The 18414-nt window shown below is 37.0% G+C and overlaps 1 protein-coding gene across 1 annotated transcript in view; it reads left to right on the top strand.

The window, feature by feature from the left end:
* Window positions 1-12783, top strand: part of LOC114660319 (polypeptide N-acetylgalactosaminyltransferase 10-like) — a 112814-nt gene extending 100031 nt beyond the window's left edge. The window contains exon 12 of the mRNA XM_028812941.2: window positions 11753-12783. Coding sequence (XP_028668774.2) covers window positions 11753-11914 — 162 coding nt within the window. The 3' untranslated portion in view covers window positions 11915-12783. The remainder of the gene's footprint in view (window positions 1-11752) is intronic.
* Window positions 12784-18414: the final 5631 nt, after the last annotated feature.

Consider the following 18414-nt stretch of genomic DNA (forward strand, 5'->3'; position numbering starts at 1 on the left):
CTCTCTCTCTCTCTCTCTCTCTCTCTCTCTCTCTCTCTCTCTCTCTCTCTCTCTCTCTCTCTCTCTCTCTCTCTCTCTCTCTCTCTCTCCCTCTCTCTCCCCCTGCCTGTGTGTGTGCGTGGCTCTCTCTCTCTCTCTCGCTGCCTGTGTGTGTGTGCGCCTCTGTCTCTCTCTGGCGCTGCCTGTGTGTGTGCGCGGCTCTCTGGCACTGCCTGTGTGTGTACCTCTGTCTCTCTCTGGCGCTGCCTGTGTGTGTGCGCATCTCTCTCTCTCGCTGCCTCTGTGTGTGTGTGTGTGTGTGTGTGTGTGTGTGTGCGCATCTGTCTCTCTCTGGCGCTACCTGTGTGTGTGCGCGGCTCTCTCTCTCGTGCTGCCTCTGTGTGTGTGTGTGTCGCACAGGAAATACACAGGGAGAGACTGAACCTCGCAAGAGCAACTAACGGAGACCCGCCCACCAACTGTAAGACCATGGGATACCCTTGCAAACTGTTCTACACGCCGCATACAGCGATTCACATTCGCGACAAACATACTTCTTCAGAGGTGCATGTGGAGTGCAGCAGAGGCGAACGCGAATGACGCCCCGCTCTGTGAGTTGCTGCGTCCGAGTTGGTGGGCGTGGCTCTGCGAGTTGTCGTCGTATCCAATGGTCTTAGAGTTGGTGGGCGTGGCTATCTTGCGTGCTTTCCATGGGTATCTACATGTCGGCGGCTTAGTGAATTATATATATAGATAATAGTAGCACTCGTAGTAAAAGGATACAAAACAGAAAAAACAAAACCATGTTAATCTCACTGGGTTTTCCACATTTAAATGTAAATGAAATGGTAAAATAAATGGAATCTTGTTAAATGAAATAAAAGCAGTCATAAAATCTGAGTAAAAATGAAAATTTAACTGAAATTAATGCTGCATACTTAAGGTACCTAAATTCAATAAAAATGGATGGAAACAAAAACCTGTTTCTGCTTTTTTTTTTTTTTTTTTTTTTTTCTTTTTTTGTAAATAGACCAATTGCTGGTAGCCTATTGTTAACTAAATTGATAATTCAATAAATAACCCAGGTGTTAAAAAGAAAGTCTTAATGTCTAATTTAAGCTCAATCCGTTAAATTAGTGAAGAACCACAGAGATGTTAGGATGAATTGGTTCAAGTTGGCAACATTTGTAACAATTAGAATATTTTCAGTCACTGTTTTTATCTGCAATGATAAGCAAAGTGTTTGAATGCAGTATAGCAGGAAATGCCATCATTCTATAAAATGTACAGATATAATACAGACTGACAAGCAGTGCGTGTAAATAATGTGGACTGTGAGGTTTGTTGGTCTATGGTATGGGGATCAACACAGTAAGATAAATGCTTTTTATTAGTGATGGAGCATTTTCTTTAAAAATAAATTTTTTTTGGTGTGAACTTACTTTTCAGGGGTTCCAAAGATAAAGGACCCACCCAGACTTCTGTGGGTGTTCAATCTTGCATGAAAATGGCAGCATTTATCCAACTTAACGCTTCAGTGTTTCCCCAACTTTTAAATTTATTAATTGTGCTACCCAGTAATCTTGACTACTTGCCCCAGTAATAGGTGCCAACTCCAAGGGTAGGGGGACTTTAGTGTAGAGGCATTGTGGTTTCTAGTCCTGAAGTATATTATTGCAAAGATGTGAGATTTTAGAACCTGCAGGCCTTAAATGTGGCATGCCTTCCTTCTATACCTTGTTGAAAGTTGTTTTGAGGCATAAATTTGACACTGCCTTTAAGCAGTAATATGATCTTTTACTTCCCCCCAAGCAAACCTATTCCCCCAATTCTCAGTCTTTAATAAGTTAAATTATATTGCAAAGTTAATAAGTATTCTGACCTTTTGCTTATTATAAAAAGTTACGAAATGTGATTCCGTTAAAAAATTGTATGCATTTTTTGTGGGTATGCCATTTGCATATGTGATTCAGTATAAAAACCCTGTGTTCGGATTCAGCGGGTTGGAAAATGGATGGATGAATGGATTTCATTTTGTTGTAAAAAATATATATATGCAGTATATATGTTCTTCACATTTATTTCTCCAAGTGCTATTTCCATAATCTGTAGCCAGTGTGACCCTCTTATAAAAATTTTCTAAAGGGAAATACTGCACTTCTATATAAAAAAAAAAAAAAATTAAAAAAAAATCGTATGTCATTTTCTTCATTCTTTCTTGCATCACAGGCAGCTGCAGAGTACTTGAACCAGAATAGGAAAACTGAAAAGCAGTGGTTAGTGACTAATCCAGTTCTTTAAAGTATATGATACTGCAGTGCCAATCATAGTCTATTACATCTAGTGCAAGGCCAAATTAAAATTGTGGGTTTTTAGTCCATATTATTAGCCTGGCGTATCTGTTATCAGTTAAGTGTTTCAGATTTTGGATACCTACACACAAAGGCCACATCTCCAGCTTCTTTATACTTGGCCCTTGGATTATTAAGCAAACCAGTGTTCAAGGATCCAAGATTACAATTAAGTATGGGGGAGTGGGGGTCATTAATTATATATAAGACTCTAAACATTCTTTCTTTTCTTTCTTACATTTTAAAGTCAAACCTAAAGGACACAGGCAGCCAATATAAAATACTAAGACAAATGAAATCTATTCAGATAATCTTTTTTTTCTTTTGATTAGGCACTTGCTGTAGTATTTTGATCAAGCTGCAGACAATATATCATTCTTAGGTAGATATTAACATGGGAGAAGTGGTTAGGGGGAGCTGTAATGGCTATAATATTACCAAGGAGACAGACTTCCTCAAACTCCTTGAAGTCCTGCTCACTATAGGAAAGCTATTGTTATATATTTCCTCACCTTTATCCATCTAAAAAATGCAGGAATGCAATGGCATTTTAATTTGTCATCACATTTCCAAAAAATTGTGCTGATGAGAATGCTGTTCTGGTAGCCAGCATAATTAAATAAAATCTTGAAATTGTTTTCACAGTTTACTGCAGAAGGTCAGTAAATAGTATGCTTATGAATGGCTGCATGACAGTCTTGAAACTGACGTGACATTTGCTTCATCTTGGGTCATTTCATGTCAGTTTAGTGTTCCTGTTCAGCTGAGCCATTCTTGCAGCTGGAGGAGAGTTAGTATACAACTTCCAGCCTAATCCTTTTCCAAATTGGTAAACCTTGGAGATCTTAAGGGACATGACTGTGCGTTTCGGATTATTTTTGTTTAAGAAAGATTAATATTTTCTTTATTTCATTTTAAGTGTGTCAATGTCATTTTAGGGTCTCAGCATTTTATTGATTAGTTGCTTGACATGCATTACAAAGCCAAGCCTCCCAAGAGGCTGTGCTTGTCACTCCATGAACATTCCACTATGTAACTCAATGCTTCAGCTGTGTCTTGAGATTACAGATTTAAGCCTTGAACAGAGTGTTAGTCTTGATCTTAGAGTTAGGTCCATAAATATTTGGACAGAGACAACTTTTTTCTAATTTTGGTTCTGTACATTACCACAATGAATTTTAAATGAAACAACTCAGATGTAGTTGAAGTGCAGACTTTCAGCTTTAATTCAGTGGGGTGAACAAAACGATTGCATAAAAATGTGAGGCAACTAAAGCATTTTTTTAACACAATCCCTTCATTTCAGGGGCTCAAAAGTAATTGGACAATTTAAATAACTGGAAATAAAATGTTCATTTCTAATACTTGGTTGAAAACCCTTTGCTGGCAATGACAGCCTAAAGTCTTGAACTCATGGACATCACCAGATGCTGGGTTTCCTCCTTTTTAATGCTCTGCCAGGCCTTTACTGCAGCGGCTTTCAGTTGCTGTTTGTTTGTGGGCCTTTCTGTCCGAAGTTTAGTCTTCAACATGTGAAATGCATGCTAAATTTGGTTAAGATCAGGTGACTGACTTGGCCATTCAAGAATTTTCCACTTCTTTGCTTTAATAAACTCCTGGGTTGCTTTGGCTGTATGTTTTGTGTCATTGTCCATCTGTGTATCATGAAACGCCGCCCAATCAATTTGACTGCATTTAGATGGATTTGAGCAGATAGTATGTCTCTGAACACCTCAGAATTCATTTGGCTGCTTCTGTCCTGTGTCACATCATCAATAAACATTAGTGTCCCAGTGCCACTGGCAGCCATGCACTCCCAAGCCATCACACTGCCTCCACCGTGTTTTACAGATGATGTGGTATGCTTTGGATAATGAGCTGTTCTATGCCTTCTCCATACTTTTTTCTTGCCCTCATTCTGGTAGAGGTTGATCTTGGTTTCATCTGTCCAAAGAATGTTTTTCCAGAACTGTGCTGGCTTTTTTAGATGTTCTTTAGCAAAGTCCAATCTAGCCTTTCTATTCTTGTGGCTTATGAGTGGCTTGTACCTTGCAGTGCACCCTCTGTATTTACTTTCATGCAGTCTTCTCTTTATGGTAGACTTGGATATCGATATGCTTACCCCCTGGAGAGTTTTGTTCACTTGGTTGGCTGTTATGAAGGGGTTTCTCTTCATCATGGAAATGATTCTGCAATCATCTACCACTGTTGTCTTCCGTGAACATCCAGGTCTTTTTGTGTTGCTGAGTTCACCAGTGCTTGCTTTCTTTCCCTGGATGTACCAAACTGTAGATTTTGCCACTCGTAATATTGTAGCAATTTCTCGGATGGGTTTTTTCTGTTTTCGCAGCTTAAGGATGGCTTCTTTCACCTGCATGGAGAGCTCCTTTGACCGCATGTTGTCTGTTCACAGTAAAATCTTCCACATGCAAGCACCACACCTCAAATCGACTCCAGGCCTTTTGTCTGCTTGATAATGACATAACGACGGACTTGCCCACACCTGCCCATGAAATAGCCTTTGAGTCAATTGTCCAATTACTTTTGAGACCCTGAAATGAAGGGATTGTGTTAAAAAAAAAAATGCTTTAGTTGCCTCACATTTTTATGCAATCGTTTTGTTCACCCCACTGAATTAAAGCTGAAAGTCTGCACTTAAACTGCATCTGAATTGTTTCATTTAAAGTTTATTGTGGTAATGTACAGAACCAAAATTAGAAAAAAGTTGTCTCTGTCCAAATATTTATGGACCTAACTGTATATTATTTTGGTCAATGTCTCTTAGCTTCCCAATTCTTGATTTGATTCCTAGTCTTAGTGTTTTTTTTTTTTTTCTGGTGATATTTTTGTAATTTTTAGTAAAAAGTCCTGTCAATTCTTGTTATAGTTTTGCCCTCTTTATTTTGTTTTCAATTACAAAATTTCCATTCTTCAAAACTGTTTTTGTTCCACTTTCTCAAATGTGCACACCTTCCTGTCCATTTTTAACAATATTTTTGCATTTCCTACAGTGTGGAGATGGTGACTGGTGTGACAAAAGCAGGCAGAAGCAACTCTGTGCTGTTGTCCAACTGAGCAGTTTTGAGTATTTGTTACTGGCATAACAAGCTCCATGTTTCAGTTCAGAAGACCTTGCAAGCCACACAGTAGTCATGACATTTTATTTATTTTTAATTTTTTTTAGAGCTTCACTAATAAGGACAGCAGTGTTTTTCCATTCCCCCTAAACCCCCCCCCCCCCCCAAATTTTTCCATGGTGGAGACATGTGAATAATGGTGATGAGAACGGATGACAATGGACTTAAAAACTGTTTGGGAATGCTAAAGTGCAGTCACAGTGCTCTCAGTGATCATCAAGAAGGATGTGCTTTTGTATGCTTTGGCTTCCCAAATCCATGATGCCTGATGGTGTTAGTGTGTGGTTTTTGACAATGGATTCTGCAAGAATGTATTACCCAGCTATTCAGTGGACCCAACTTAGTATATCACTCTGTAACAAAAATGAGACTGGTCAAATTCAAATTATCACCTCTTTGCTGCCAAGTGTAATTTTGACACCAGAAGCCGTCTTTGCTGATATGTCTGAAGGACACATAGCATTGAAAAATGGAAGTGCAGAATAATGCGACACTGACAGAGGCTGAGAGTCTATCTTGCGACACTTAAAAATTTGTGCAGAACCAGTTTGCATAGTTGTTGCTCTGCACTTTGTAATTGCCACCTGGTGTATTTGTGATTCTTCTCTGTCTGCCAGCTTTCCAAATGGTCCTGTCTGTAAGTATGTGTCCCTTCAGCTGTCTGCAGGTGACACACATTTCATAGTGGAGTTATCCCATCCATTCTGCTCTGCAAAATCTTGGATAGGCCTGGCACCCTCATGTATGACAATACTCAGGTGCCGCCTTAAAGCTGTTTTGTTCTTTGCCATCTAGACAAAATCTGTCAGGAAATCAAAGGTGTACAATATTTATTACTCAACTATAGTACAATTAAATATTTGCTTTTCAAATAGACTTGGGCAAAATTCAGAATTATATTTTGCTTTGACTTGATAAACTCTATAGATATTGTTGGAAACCTACTGTAATTCATAAAGCTACTTATGAGCATCAGTTAAGTGACATTTTAAAAAATGCATTCAGCAAAGGTTGATTTTAAATTGTTATTTTGCTCTTTTATCTAACTTATTAGTTGCCATGTTGCTTGAGTGGCTTGTCACAGTGTCAATGAACTCAGTAGGATAAAACCTTAGCCTTGACTCCTCACACATTTTTCTTATTACTTTGTACATGTAGGTTGTTTTTTTGGCTTTGGTCACTGCAGGTGCTTTGTACTACTGTTCGTTTTTTGATTTTATTATTCTCTTCTTTACCCTATTTACCCTACTGTAGAAAGTAAGACTTTAGGGACTTTCAAAACTCGACTTGGATGTTTTTTTGGAAGAAATAAGTGGATAGGACTGGCGACGTATCAACTTGCTCTAGCATATTACATTAACACTGCAAATGGGTGGGTGAGATACAAGGCACTTTTTTTTTTCTTTTACGAGATCCTGTAGATTCATTAGAACTAGTAGTAAAGACATGTCCTCCTGTCCATGTAACAAAGGCTGTAATATTGGATGGACGCACAGTGCTTATGGCTTTCAGTGCAAAAGAAGGATGAGAAATGGATAAATAAGTTGTATATTTAAATGCTTCTATGTATATACAGTGGTGTGAAAAACTATTTGCCCCCTTCCTGATTTCTTATTCTTTTGCATGTTTGTCACACAAAATGTTTCTGATCATCAAACACATTTAACCATTAGTCAAATATAACACAAGTAAACACAAAATGCAGTTTTTAAATGATGGTTTTTATTATTTAGGGAGAAAAAAAATCCAAACCTACGTGGCCCTGTGTGAAAAAGTAATTGCCCCCTTGTTAAAAAATAACCTAACTGTGGTGTATCACACCTGAGTTCAATTTCCGTAGCCACCCCCAGGCCTGATTACTGCCACACCTGTTTCAATCAAGAAATCACTTAAATAGGAGCTGCCTGACACAGAGAAGTAGACCAAAAGCACCTCAAAAGCTAGACATCATGCCAAGATCCAAAAAAATTCAGGAACAAATGAGAACAGAAGTAATTGAGATCTATCAGTCTGGTAAAGGTTATAAAGCCATTTCTAAAGCTTTGGGACTCCAGCGAACCACAGTGAGAGCCATTATCCACAAATGGCAAAAACATGGAACAGTGGTGAACCTTCCCAGGAGTGGCCGGCCGACCAAAATTACCCCAAGAGCGCAGAGACGACTCATCCGAGAGGTCACAAAAGACCCCAGGACAACGTCTAAAGAACTGCAGGCCTCACTTGCCTCAATTAAGGTCAGTGTTCACGACTCCACCATAAGAAAGAGACTGGGCAAAAACGGCCTGCATGGCAGATTTCCAAGATGCAAACCACTGTTAAGCAAAAAGAACATTAGGGCTTGTCTCAATCTTGCTAAGAAACATCTCAATGATTGCCAAGGCTTTTGGGAAAATACCTTGTGGACTGATGAGTCAAAAGTTGAACTTTTTGGAAGGCAAATGTCCCGTTACATCTGGCGTAAAAGGAACACAGCATTTCAGAAAAAGAACATCATGCCAACAGTAAAATATGGTGGTGGTAGTGTGATGGTCTGGGGTTGTTTTGCTGCTTCAGGACCTGGAAGGCTTGCTGTGATAGATGGAACCATGAATTCTACTGTCTACCAAAAAATCCTGAAGGAGAATGTCCGGCCATCTGTTCGTCAACTCAAGCTGAAGCGATCTTGGGTGCTGCAACAGGACAATGACCCAAAACACACCAGCAAATCCACCTCTGAATGGCTGAAGAAAAACAAAATGAAGACTTTGGAGTGGCCTAGTCAAAGTCCTGACCTGAATCCAATTGAGATGCTATGGCATGACCTTAAAAAGGCGGGTTCATGCTAGAAAACCCTCAAATAAAGCTGAATTACAACAATTTTGCAAAGATGAGTGGGCCAAAATTCCTCCAGAGCGCTGTGAAAGACTCATTGCAAGTTATCGCAAACGCTTGATTGCAGTTATTGCTGCTAAGGGTGGCCCAACCAGTTATTAGGTTCAGGGGGGCAATTACTTTTTCACACAGGGCCATGTAGGTTTGGATTTTTTTTTCTCCCTAAATAATAAACACCATCATTTACAAACTGCATTTTGTGTTTACTTGTGTTATATTTGACTAATGGTTAAATGTGTTTGATGATCAGAAACATTTTGTGTGACAAACATGCAAAAGAATAAGAAATCAGGAAGGGGGCAAATAGTTTTTGACACCACTGTAGAAGGGGGGGGGGGGGGGGGGGGGTGGCTCTGAGGCTAGGGATCTGTGCCGGCAATCAGAAGACTGCCTGTTCAAATCCTGCAAATGCCAGAAGTGATTTCACTCCATTGGGCCCTTGAGCAAAGCCTGGTATGACATTAACCTGTATCTAGCCCTGCAAGAAGGTCCTCAATCTTGCAGGGAAAACACTGGGGTTGGTGGCAGGATTGGCACTCCAGCCACTGTCTATAAAAAATTGCGGGTAGTCTCCCCTAGACTTTCTCATATACTCAGATATGGGGATGGATATTTGAGGAGCAAACCGCAAGACAATGATTATATTTAAAATCATGTACATTAATTAACCATCCACAACAAATCAAATTAAATTAATAATATATTGAACAATTATTATAAAAGTAAAGTTGAATAAATCGGACTCTGCAGCTGCATGAATAAAAAAAGTACCAAGTTAGCGGAAATAGCTCAAACGTTGATAGAAATCTATGTTTTGTACCAAATACTTGTATGCAAAATTTGGTTGACCTAACTGAAAGCATACTCCAAAGTATTGTGTTTACATACACACAGACATAATTCCAAAAATGGTATTTTCGGACACGGAGGTCTAAAACGTCGAGATTCATCAAAATGTCGAGGTTGAAATTTTAGACGATTACAATACTTTCCCTATGCTTCATATACGAGAAAATAAAAAAAGGTTAAAAAAAAAAAAAAAAAACCCTCACCGTTCCACTCCATTCAAACTAGTGTGGTGCCTAGGCATCACCTCTTGCACAGCTGCACTTGGGTCCTAATTTGGAATCCTGAGGTTGTTCGCTGTGAGGTGGGTGTGGCAACACACTGCATCAGTGCATGCTCCCAGCCTCTCTCCTCTATGTACATGTATCATTGGTGTATATATGTAAGCTGATTTCTTTGCGTCCAGCAGTTACATTAACATTGGCTGAATTTCTGTCCAACTATTATTAGGTTTTCTAACCTATTAATTGTAACTCACTTGTTTTTTGTTCTGAGCTCTTCCTTTGTGATGTTAATTTTATAATTTGTCCTGTAACGCTTGTTCCCAAACAGTCCCCCACACAGATGTTTACTCAGTTATGTTGACCTCTTTTGTACGTTGCTTTGGGTAAATGTGTCTGCTGAGCAAATAAATGTACATGTAAACATTTAAGTGTTAACGTTTGTGATGCACCATCTATTGGAATGTATTTTGTAATATGTGTAGTAATAAAATGCATTGGACTTTTAGCTTTATCCTATACGCTGCTTAGGAATATATGTGCCTGATTCATATTTGTGAAATTTACATGTACATGCTAGGTATTAGGATTTCAGATGCAGTTCATAATCTATGGTCACATCCCTGTAATTATATAATAACCATTATTTACTATAAAGAGAAGTTCTGCTTAATAGCAAAGAAAATACAAGGATATATTTTATAGAAAAAGGTTGTGCTTGTAAGGTTTGTTTTAACTTTTTAATTGAAAATGTGTCAATAAGTTGTCTGTTTATGTTGCTCTAAAGTATTTGGAATACAAGCATATTGATGTACTTGTAAGTTAGATAGTTGTGCAGTCTGTTAACTGCACTTGGCGTACTTCAGCAAACGTTTACATGTTCACACAAAGCAGGTACTTGTCTTTTCATACGTGAATAGTTGCCTTGCAGTTTGCACATATGCTGAGGCTGCCACTTGTAGAAAACGTTCCTGTGCAATGTTTGCATCTCTTCCTCAGTCAACATGAACATGTAAAAAAAATTGAGGTGCACAGGCAGCTGTCTAGACAAATGTAGGTGTCTTCCTTGATAGCAACATAATGTCATTTTCCTTTTCCCACAAGTATGGATCCATACATGCAGAAAGTATTCTCAGGTTGCCTTTGGATGTGGTTAAGTTTCTTGTATGGGCTAAACATGTCACTGAAGCCTGCATAATTGGAGTGGCTATGGTGCTACCCATTTAGCAGATAAAGCAGGGTATTCTTTTCTGGCTTTTTTTTCCATACTTGGATGACATCCAGTGCTGGATGAGGGAAAACTGTTTGAAACTAAACCGTGATAAAACAGTAACCACTGTTGTGGGTACTTCATGCTAGATAACAAAATATGTTCACACTCACATTACAGTAAAAGGCAAGATGATTCCACAATCCTTCTTAGTTACAAACTTAGGTGTTTAACCCCACTCTTACTTTTCATAGCCATACTGCCTCAGTGTCTAAGACATGTTTCTATCGCCTCGGGAATATATCCATACTCCGATCATCTCTGTCAACACAAGATGCTGAGAAGATGATCCGTGCTTTTATATTATCCTGTTTGAACTATTGCAACTCTGTTAATTGGTCTTCCCTAAAAGACCATCCAGACGTTACAGTACATTCAAAATAGTGCTGCAAGTATGCTTACTAATACACAAACGTATTCCTATGCAACCCCTGTGCATATACAATATAAGGTTCTGTTCCTCCTATACAAGCGTCTTACTACTACTGTACTCACATATCTTGGGGGGGCTTTCCTTACTCCATACACTTTGGCTGTCTCTCTTCAGTCTGTATCCTCTAACTGTCTGGTTGTCTCACGGACAAAGCTGGCTAAAATGCATAATCAAGCCCTTTGCTCCATTGGCCTGCCTCAGTCTATACAGAAGTCATCTTTGACTATTTTTAAATGACCATTGCAGACTTAGCTCTTTCAGTGTGTTTTTTATGATTTTATATTGTTTATTTATTTTTACTTTAATGTACAACTCTTATTTTAGTGGCTTTTTTAGTATATTTTCTATTTTAACATAGAGATGACATTGTTTATACTGTGCTATCTAAATACAATTTATTATATTTACCATGCATTTGTAAATGTAGATAAGATACTTTGTAAATAATTACTCTCAAATAGCAAGATCCTAATGTTTGTTTTGCTTTTGTGTTGTACATACTAATATTTTATAAGCTGGCTAGTGAATGTATTCAGAGTAATTTATTTTTCATATATAATAGAGACCGCCTGAGCAAAGTAGGCAGTTTTCGGTAAATAAAATAAATATCTTCTAATTACTTACTTTATCCTCTGCTTCTCTAGGACAAGTCACTGTATCATCCAGTCAGCAACAGTTGCATGGACTGCAGTGTAACGGACAAGCGTGTGTTTATGAATAGCTGTGACTCTTCATCTTCAACTCAGCAATGGATTTTTGAGAAAATAAACTCGACGGTTCTTGAGGAGTTTAACAGAAACTCTTAGTGTTTAATTTAGTGTTATATTTTCCTATGAAATTGAATAATCTGAAAAGTTATATTTCTTTACAGGGAATATAGTTAATTTGTAATATGATTCTTTTATTATTGAAGCCTATGATGTGTATTTCATTCATTGAGCAAGCCAGTTTAGATATGTTTTAGGTTTAAAGATGAATATTCTCATCCTAAAACACACATGCAAGAAGAAAATTGTCTCATAAAGAAATGGCATTATAAACTGATATTTCATATTGAAATATTTCATCTATTTATTTATTTAGTTTTTCAGAGTTTTCAACAGAACATTTACACAGATCAGCGACACAATTAAAACCACCTGTCTAATATTGTGTAGGCCCTACTCATGCTTCCAAAACTGCTCTGACCCATCAAGGCGTGAACTCCAAAAAACCTCTGAAGGTTTCCTTTGGTGTCTGGCACCAGAATAGATACAGCAGATCTTTTAACATCTGTAAGTTGTGAGGTGTGGTCTCCATGGATCAACTTTTTTTTCTTAGTTACTTGATCAGATTGAGATCCGTCAAATGTGGAGGCCAACTCAGCATCTTGAACTATTTATCATGTTCCTCAAACCATTAAGTTTTGCATTGTGATGGGACAGATTAGCCTGCTGAAAGAGGCCACTGACATCAAAAAATACAGTTGCCATGAAAGGGTGTGCATGGTCTGCAACAATCTTTAGGTAGGTGGCACATGTCAAGTAACATTCCCATGAATGCCAGGACCAAATTTTCCCAGCAGAACATTGCCTCTGCTGGCTTGCCATCTTCCCATAGTGCATCCTGCTGCCATCTTTTCCCCAGGTAAACAATGCAGAATCACCCGGCTGTTCACATGATCTAAAAAAAGTAATACATCAGACCAGGCCACTTTCTTCCATTTCTCAGTAATCCAGTTCTGATGCTCACGTGGCCATTGTAGGTGTTTTCAGCCATGGACAGGGGTCACCATGGGCACTCTAACCAGTCTGCGGCTTTATAGCCCAATACACAACAAGCTGTGATGTACTGTGTGTTCAGACACCTTTCTGTCATGGCCAGCATTAAGTTTTTCAGCAATTTGTGCTACAGTAGCTCTTCTGTGGGATTTAACCAAATGGGTTAGACTTCGCTCCCCACACATATCAGTGAGCCTTGGGTGCCCTTGACTCTGTCACTGATTAACCAGTTGTCCTCCTTAAACCACTTTTGGTGGGTACTAACCACTGCATACCATGAACACCCTGTCACTGGCCCTTGTCAAAGTTGCGCAGATCCTTACGGTTTGTCCATTTTCACCTTTAAGAACCGACTGTTCACCTGTGGTCTAATATATCCCATCCCTTGACAAGTGCCATTATAATGAGATAATGTTATTCAGTATATCTGAGTCTTCAGTTCAAATGTATTACAAAAAGTTATACAAGTGAAAAGGTGCTGTTTTTATGTTACATTTTGTTACAGAGGAATTATAGGGTCAAAGGTGTTTATATTAAAAGGGGGAAAAACTTGCACTAAAAATATTTGATATTAAAAATTATGACTTTCAAATGTAAAATATTCAAATTAAATATTTTAGATGTATTTGACTATGTGCTGTGCAGATATTTTATTAGGATTATGCTCAGATTTAAATTAGTATGCACATTCCATGATTTTCATTTTTTTGTTTTCAAGCTAATCCTTAACTAACTTTCAGTAACCTGTCAATAGTACTAATTTGCAGCACCTCTATTCCAAAATTGATTCCATAATTAAGAAACAAACAACAAAAAAATGAAAAGACTACTCTGTTATGTATAAATAATGCTTCAGAATGCCTGTAATCCAATAGTACTTATGAGGTTTTTTGCACATTAGATTCTGCAACAGTAAAGTGTCATAATTTATTAATTAATAAATATTTTACCTTTAATTCTCCCTTTATTTTTAATATAGAGAGATAATGAGCTTCAGTACATGCAGAACCATGTAAGATCTTGAGTCACAACTTCACTGAGAATTTTTCATATAATGATGTAACTTCTGTTACTTATTGAAACCATTTACTTAGAAGCCACTAAAATTGCATGTAGAAATAAGTTATCTTGCATACTGTAATGGATCAAAAGTTACTTTATCATTACAGACTAATTGGAACAAGCTGCTTGGTATTATCAGTTGCTTTTATAATAAATTGACATTGCCACAATCGTACATTTACATAGACGGTTTAGCGATATTTGTAATTGGCTTTCATCTGTTTGTGGGTCATTAAACATTAGATACTGGAAAGACTATTTAAATAGCAATCAGTGCTATTTTCATAGTATCACGGATATCCTACAAAATAAAGTGTGTTACTAGAATTTGTTTTAACGTTAAGCGCTTTAATGCCAAAAACATTTTAAAACAATAACTTGTTATAAGATATAGTTTAATGTAGACAATAATGTTGTAATTTATTTAATGGTCAATACTGTGTGTCTTAAAGCTTCACTTGTTTTCTGACCAATTTGCTGCTTTGAATTCTGTTTGTCAGGGCTATAGACTGGTAAAGAAAACATCTCAAAGATAACAATTATAATCGCTGGAATCAACACCAGCCCCCAGTACAATTCTGTAGACATTTTGTTAGTTTTTCTAAAGCTCTCAGTAAAACGGATTTCTTTTTACAAATCTCTTAAATATTTAATCATGGTATTCTGCATTAAACAAATGACTAAGTTGATAATGTAATGGAGTCTAATAAAGTAGAAAATATAAACCTGTATATAATTTGTAATAGCAGAACTTTTTAAGATGCAACTTTTTGTTCTGGACTGGCTTGCTCAGCTGATGAAATGTCTTATGGTGAGGGGCGAGGGTCTTGTAATTTTAAACTTGAAATGATGTACTGGTGCCTTGCAGGACAGGAACAGAGACTGTAAAATTCTGCTTCAAGTTTGAGGCACTGTTTTAAAAATCTCTGTCAAATTTATTTTATATTTTTTATATCAGCTTACACTCCCTTGCCATGTTATTCTCCTCAAAATTTCTTCCTATATTTTTATACTTTTTTTCCACTTAGATTCTGCATATTTCTGATATGAAAAATGTAATTTCTTTTAACATCACTTTTATTTTGATAAAACACTGTCAATCTCTTTGGTATTTACCAAGTGAAAATATTCCTCAGAAGTTTGTGTCAAAAAGTAGATTGGCTTCACTGAATTTTGAATATTTAATTTTATTATTTAGTCACTTCAAAGACATTTTGTTTCACTGCTAAATGAATTTTGACTTTTTATAAAGTAACAAGCTTTAGAATTTTTTTTTACTTGCAGTAGAACAGTTACTCATACAAGTATACAATACAGACGTCAAAAATCTGTATTATGCAATTGTGCGTAAGCCGCCATAGTAACCACAACTCTTGAACCAACAAGTTTCTCAGCATTTTCCATAGATACAGGAAGCATCCTAGAAGGGGCGGGCTTTGGTCAGGGCCAGGGGCGTGGTCAGAGGTCATCTATGGCCTGCCCTCAGAGCTTTAAGTAAAGATAGAGGTGGCTAGTGGCAGCACACCCACTTCTCTTGCCACAGGTGGAATCGCTACCTTGGCAAAACCCTGAGGGTATTCATGAAGTGCATGTGTGTTATTGTGCTTATTAGCCACCATCTTTACTGAGCATTTATCATTAAAGAATTTTTTAAGAAGGTACAAGTTTTCCATTTTTCTTTGTAGTTAAGGCTGTTGTAGCCCTTTGTGAGCATGTTAAAATTTCACCCATTTGGTAGTTTGTGTTTTGTTCTCAACATAAAAAAATACATTAAAATATAATGCCATAACATTATAAAACTTAATGTAAACTATTCTGTTGAAAGTAACATGCAAGTATTTTTAAGTAAATACCACTTTTATTTTTCTAAATTACAGAAATTATACTAGTATGTGTAGTGTGAGCCTAAAAACTGGAATGGATTTCCTATTCAATTCCGTCATATTTAGCACTGGGCCACCTACGACTCACTGGTGAGCTCCTCTCATTCCAGTCATCTATTTTCTAAAACTGCTCCCAGTCTGTGTCACTCTAAACCATTTTATATTTTAATGGTGTGGGGAAAGCCACTGCAAATGATCAGAGAGGTCTCATCAATTGTCTTTGAATTTGTGTTACTTGAGCATATTTAAAAAAGACAGAATTTTTTTTTTGTGTGTGTGTGTGTGTTTAAATTTAAAATGACTGAGAGAACTTTACCTACACATGTGAATATCAATTCTTTCTAATCTCAAGTACAAAAAGTGTACATCTGCTCAAAGTGTACCACATGTCACTCATGGTACATGATCAGTATGTTCAACACATTAAATTAGTTATTTTACTGAGGTCTTCTACTTAAAACCATCATAAAATTGTTTTTTTTACGCATTGTTATTTTTCTGTTGTTGCACGCATGCAGATCAGTTGAAAAAGTATACAATTAGCAAAAATCATTATATAGGGTGCAGCAAATCTTGACTGAATTTAATTAAATAAAAGTGATGTTAAAAGCTGTTTTGGATTTACTTTATATCAGATTTGTAATAATCATTTTAAAAAGCTTTAAAATAGTCTTTTCCATTAATACAGTTTAAACGGCTCCATTTGTACTACTTTTTTCCAGCAAAGAAGCCTTGTGTATTTTAACAAACAAGTAACTTTTTAGGGGGATGCAATTTCTATTTTTATAACGGTGAAATAACTTTTTTTTTTTTTTTTGTCTAAATACTGAGGTTGTATACCACTTCACAGATGTATTGTTCTCGGGATGACAGAATTAACGAGTGAGGCTGTAACTGAATTTGTGTGGTGTTTGTGTTTTTAAAAAAAGAATATAATGTATATTTGGCAATGTAAGACGGTAAAGTATTCTTCAGTTTGTGATTTGGGTTTGTTTTTTACTGTCTTAGTTGAAGCTGTAAATTATTTATATATTTAACAGACTGTAAAAAAGGGAATTGTAAAATATTTTTGCCACAATGTAAAATAAAATTTTATATTTGTTTTTCTTTTTTGTATGTTTATTTCACTACTAAATGAAATCTGTAAGGTCACACACACACTTCTATTCCTCTTGAACTGTTAAACTGACCTGTAGCACCTGCTGTGTCACACACTGTCACTCTTCATTTCTGTCCCCTGTAACATCCTTTCCTTCTGTCATCATTTTTGAAGGCTAGTTGGGCCTTTTGGGCCTCACTTACAAGGGATACCCCGCCATGACAGAATTCAGCAGCCCATCTCTTGACTGGGCTTATGAACGGCACACAAAGACTACATGGGAATGAATCTCCAAAGGTGTAATGTTCTCAATTTTTAGGAATTTGGTTTTGTTGTGATGCTTAGTTCTTTTTCTGAAACAGTAAAACTACACTATAAACCTCAAATGCATGAAGCATACATGTTTTAATAGATTAGAGCTAATATTTGGCAGCGAACAAAATCTGCACAATAGACTACCCATTTCATATTCAAAGTTCAAAACTTTTTGATTGTCCCTCATAAATAAACCCCACCATGATAACCATGGCCATGTGAAAGCTGTGATGAAGTCATCTTTGATCAGTCTGCTCAATGTTATCTCCGCTAAGCACTGCGGTCACTTATACTTGGTATAAATCTTGACAATATGTGGAAGTGGAGGCCACATGTTTTGTTTAGTCACATTTCTGAAGAGGTGCATGTCAGGCTGTGCAAGATACTGAAGCATAAATTGGACATTATCCTTTTATTAGGGTGGATTGTAATTGAGAATTCTGTCATCAGATGTCTTTTATCGGTCATCAAATTGACTGAGGGCAAGAGAGACTTTGCCCATGACTCGGCTTGACTTCCAAATTGCAACAAACCACCTTTGAGGACACTCTGTACACAAATACCATTCCTGGGTCATTTCTTCAGCTTCTATATCCATATTGAATGGTGCTTTACATGCAGGTTTTGCTACCCTTCCATTCGCTTTCCTAAGAACAGGACTCTTGAACGGTGACTGAAGATTAGAGACGGCTCTTCCATTCAAATGCACACTATTACAGGGAATGTGTTTCTTGTTTATGATGTGAGCCGATTTTCCCAGAAGTAACCGTTTAACAATATTTTACAGGAAAATGAATGTGTTTTGAATATTTTGAGCATATGACTAGATAACAGGCATTGTGCATTGTAATGTGGTGTGTTTTTTCCCATAAGTTTTTTCACATTGTTTGCCATTATACAGCACTGGTCACCAATGACTGTTATTATATCATAAACATTTTTCTATCCATTATGCATGAAAACATTTTTCTCGGTCATCATTACAAGCTACATGTGCTAAGTAACATAAAAAATATCATTTTTTACTTGAGTATTCCGTTAAACTGGTTTCTCATAGTGTTTATTTTTGTCCAGGATGACCCAGTAGTAGCACACTGGGTGAATGTTGCTACATCATTTGCATGTATTTGCTTAGCATGTGCTTTTATCCAAAGTGACTTACTAAAGAGGTTAACATAATCTAGTAA

The sequence above is a fragment of the Erpetoichthys calabaricus genome, chromosome 11 (genome assembly GCF_900747795.2).
Source record: "Erpetoichthys calabaricus chromosome 11, fErpCal1.3, whole genome shotgun sequence".
NCBI lineage: Eukaryota > Metazoa > Chordata > Cladistia > Polypteriformes > Polypteridae > Erpetoichthys > Erpetoichthys calabaricus.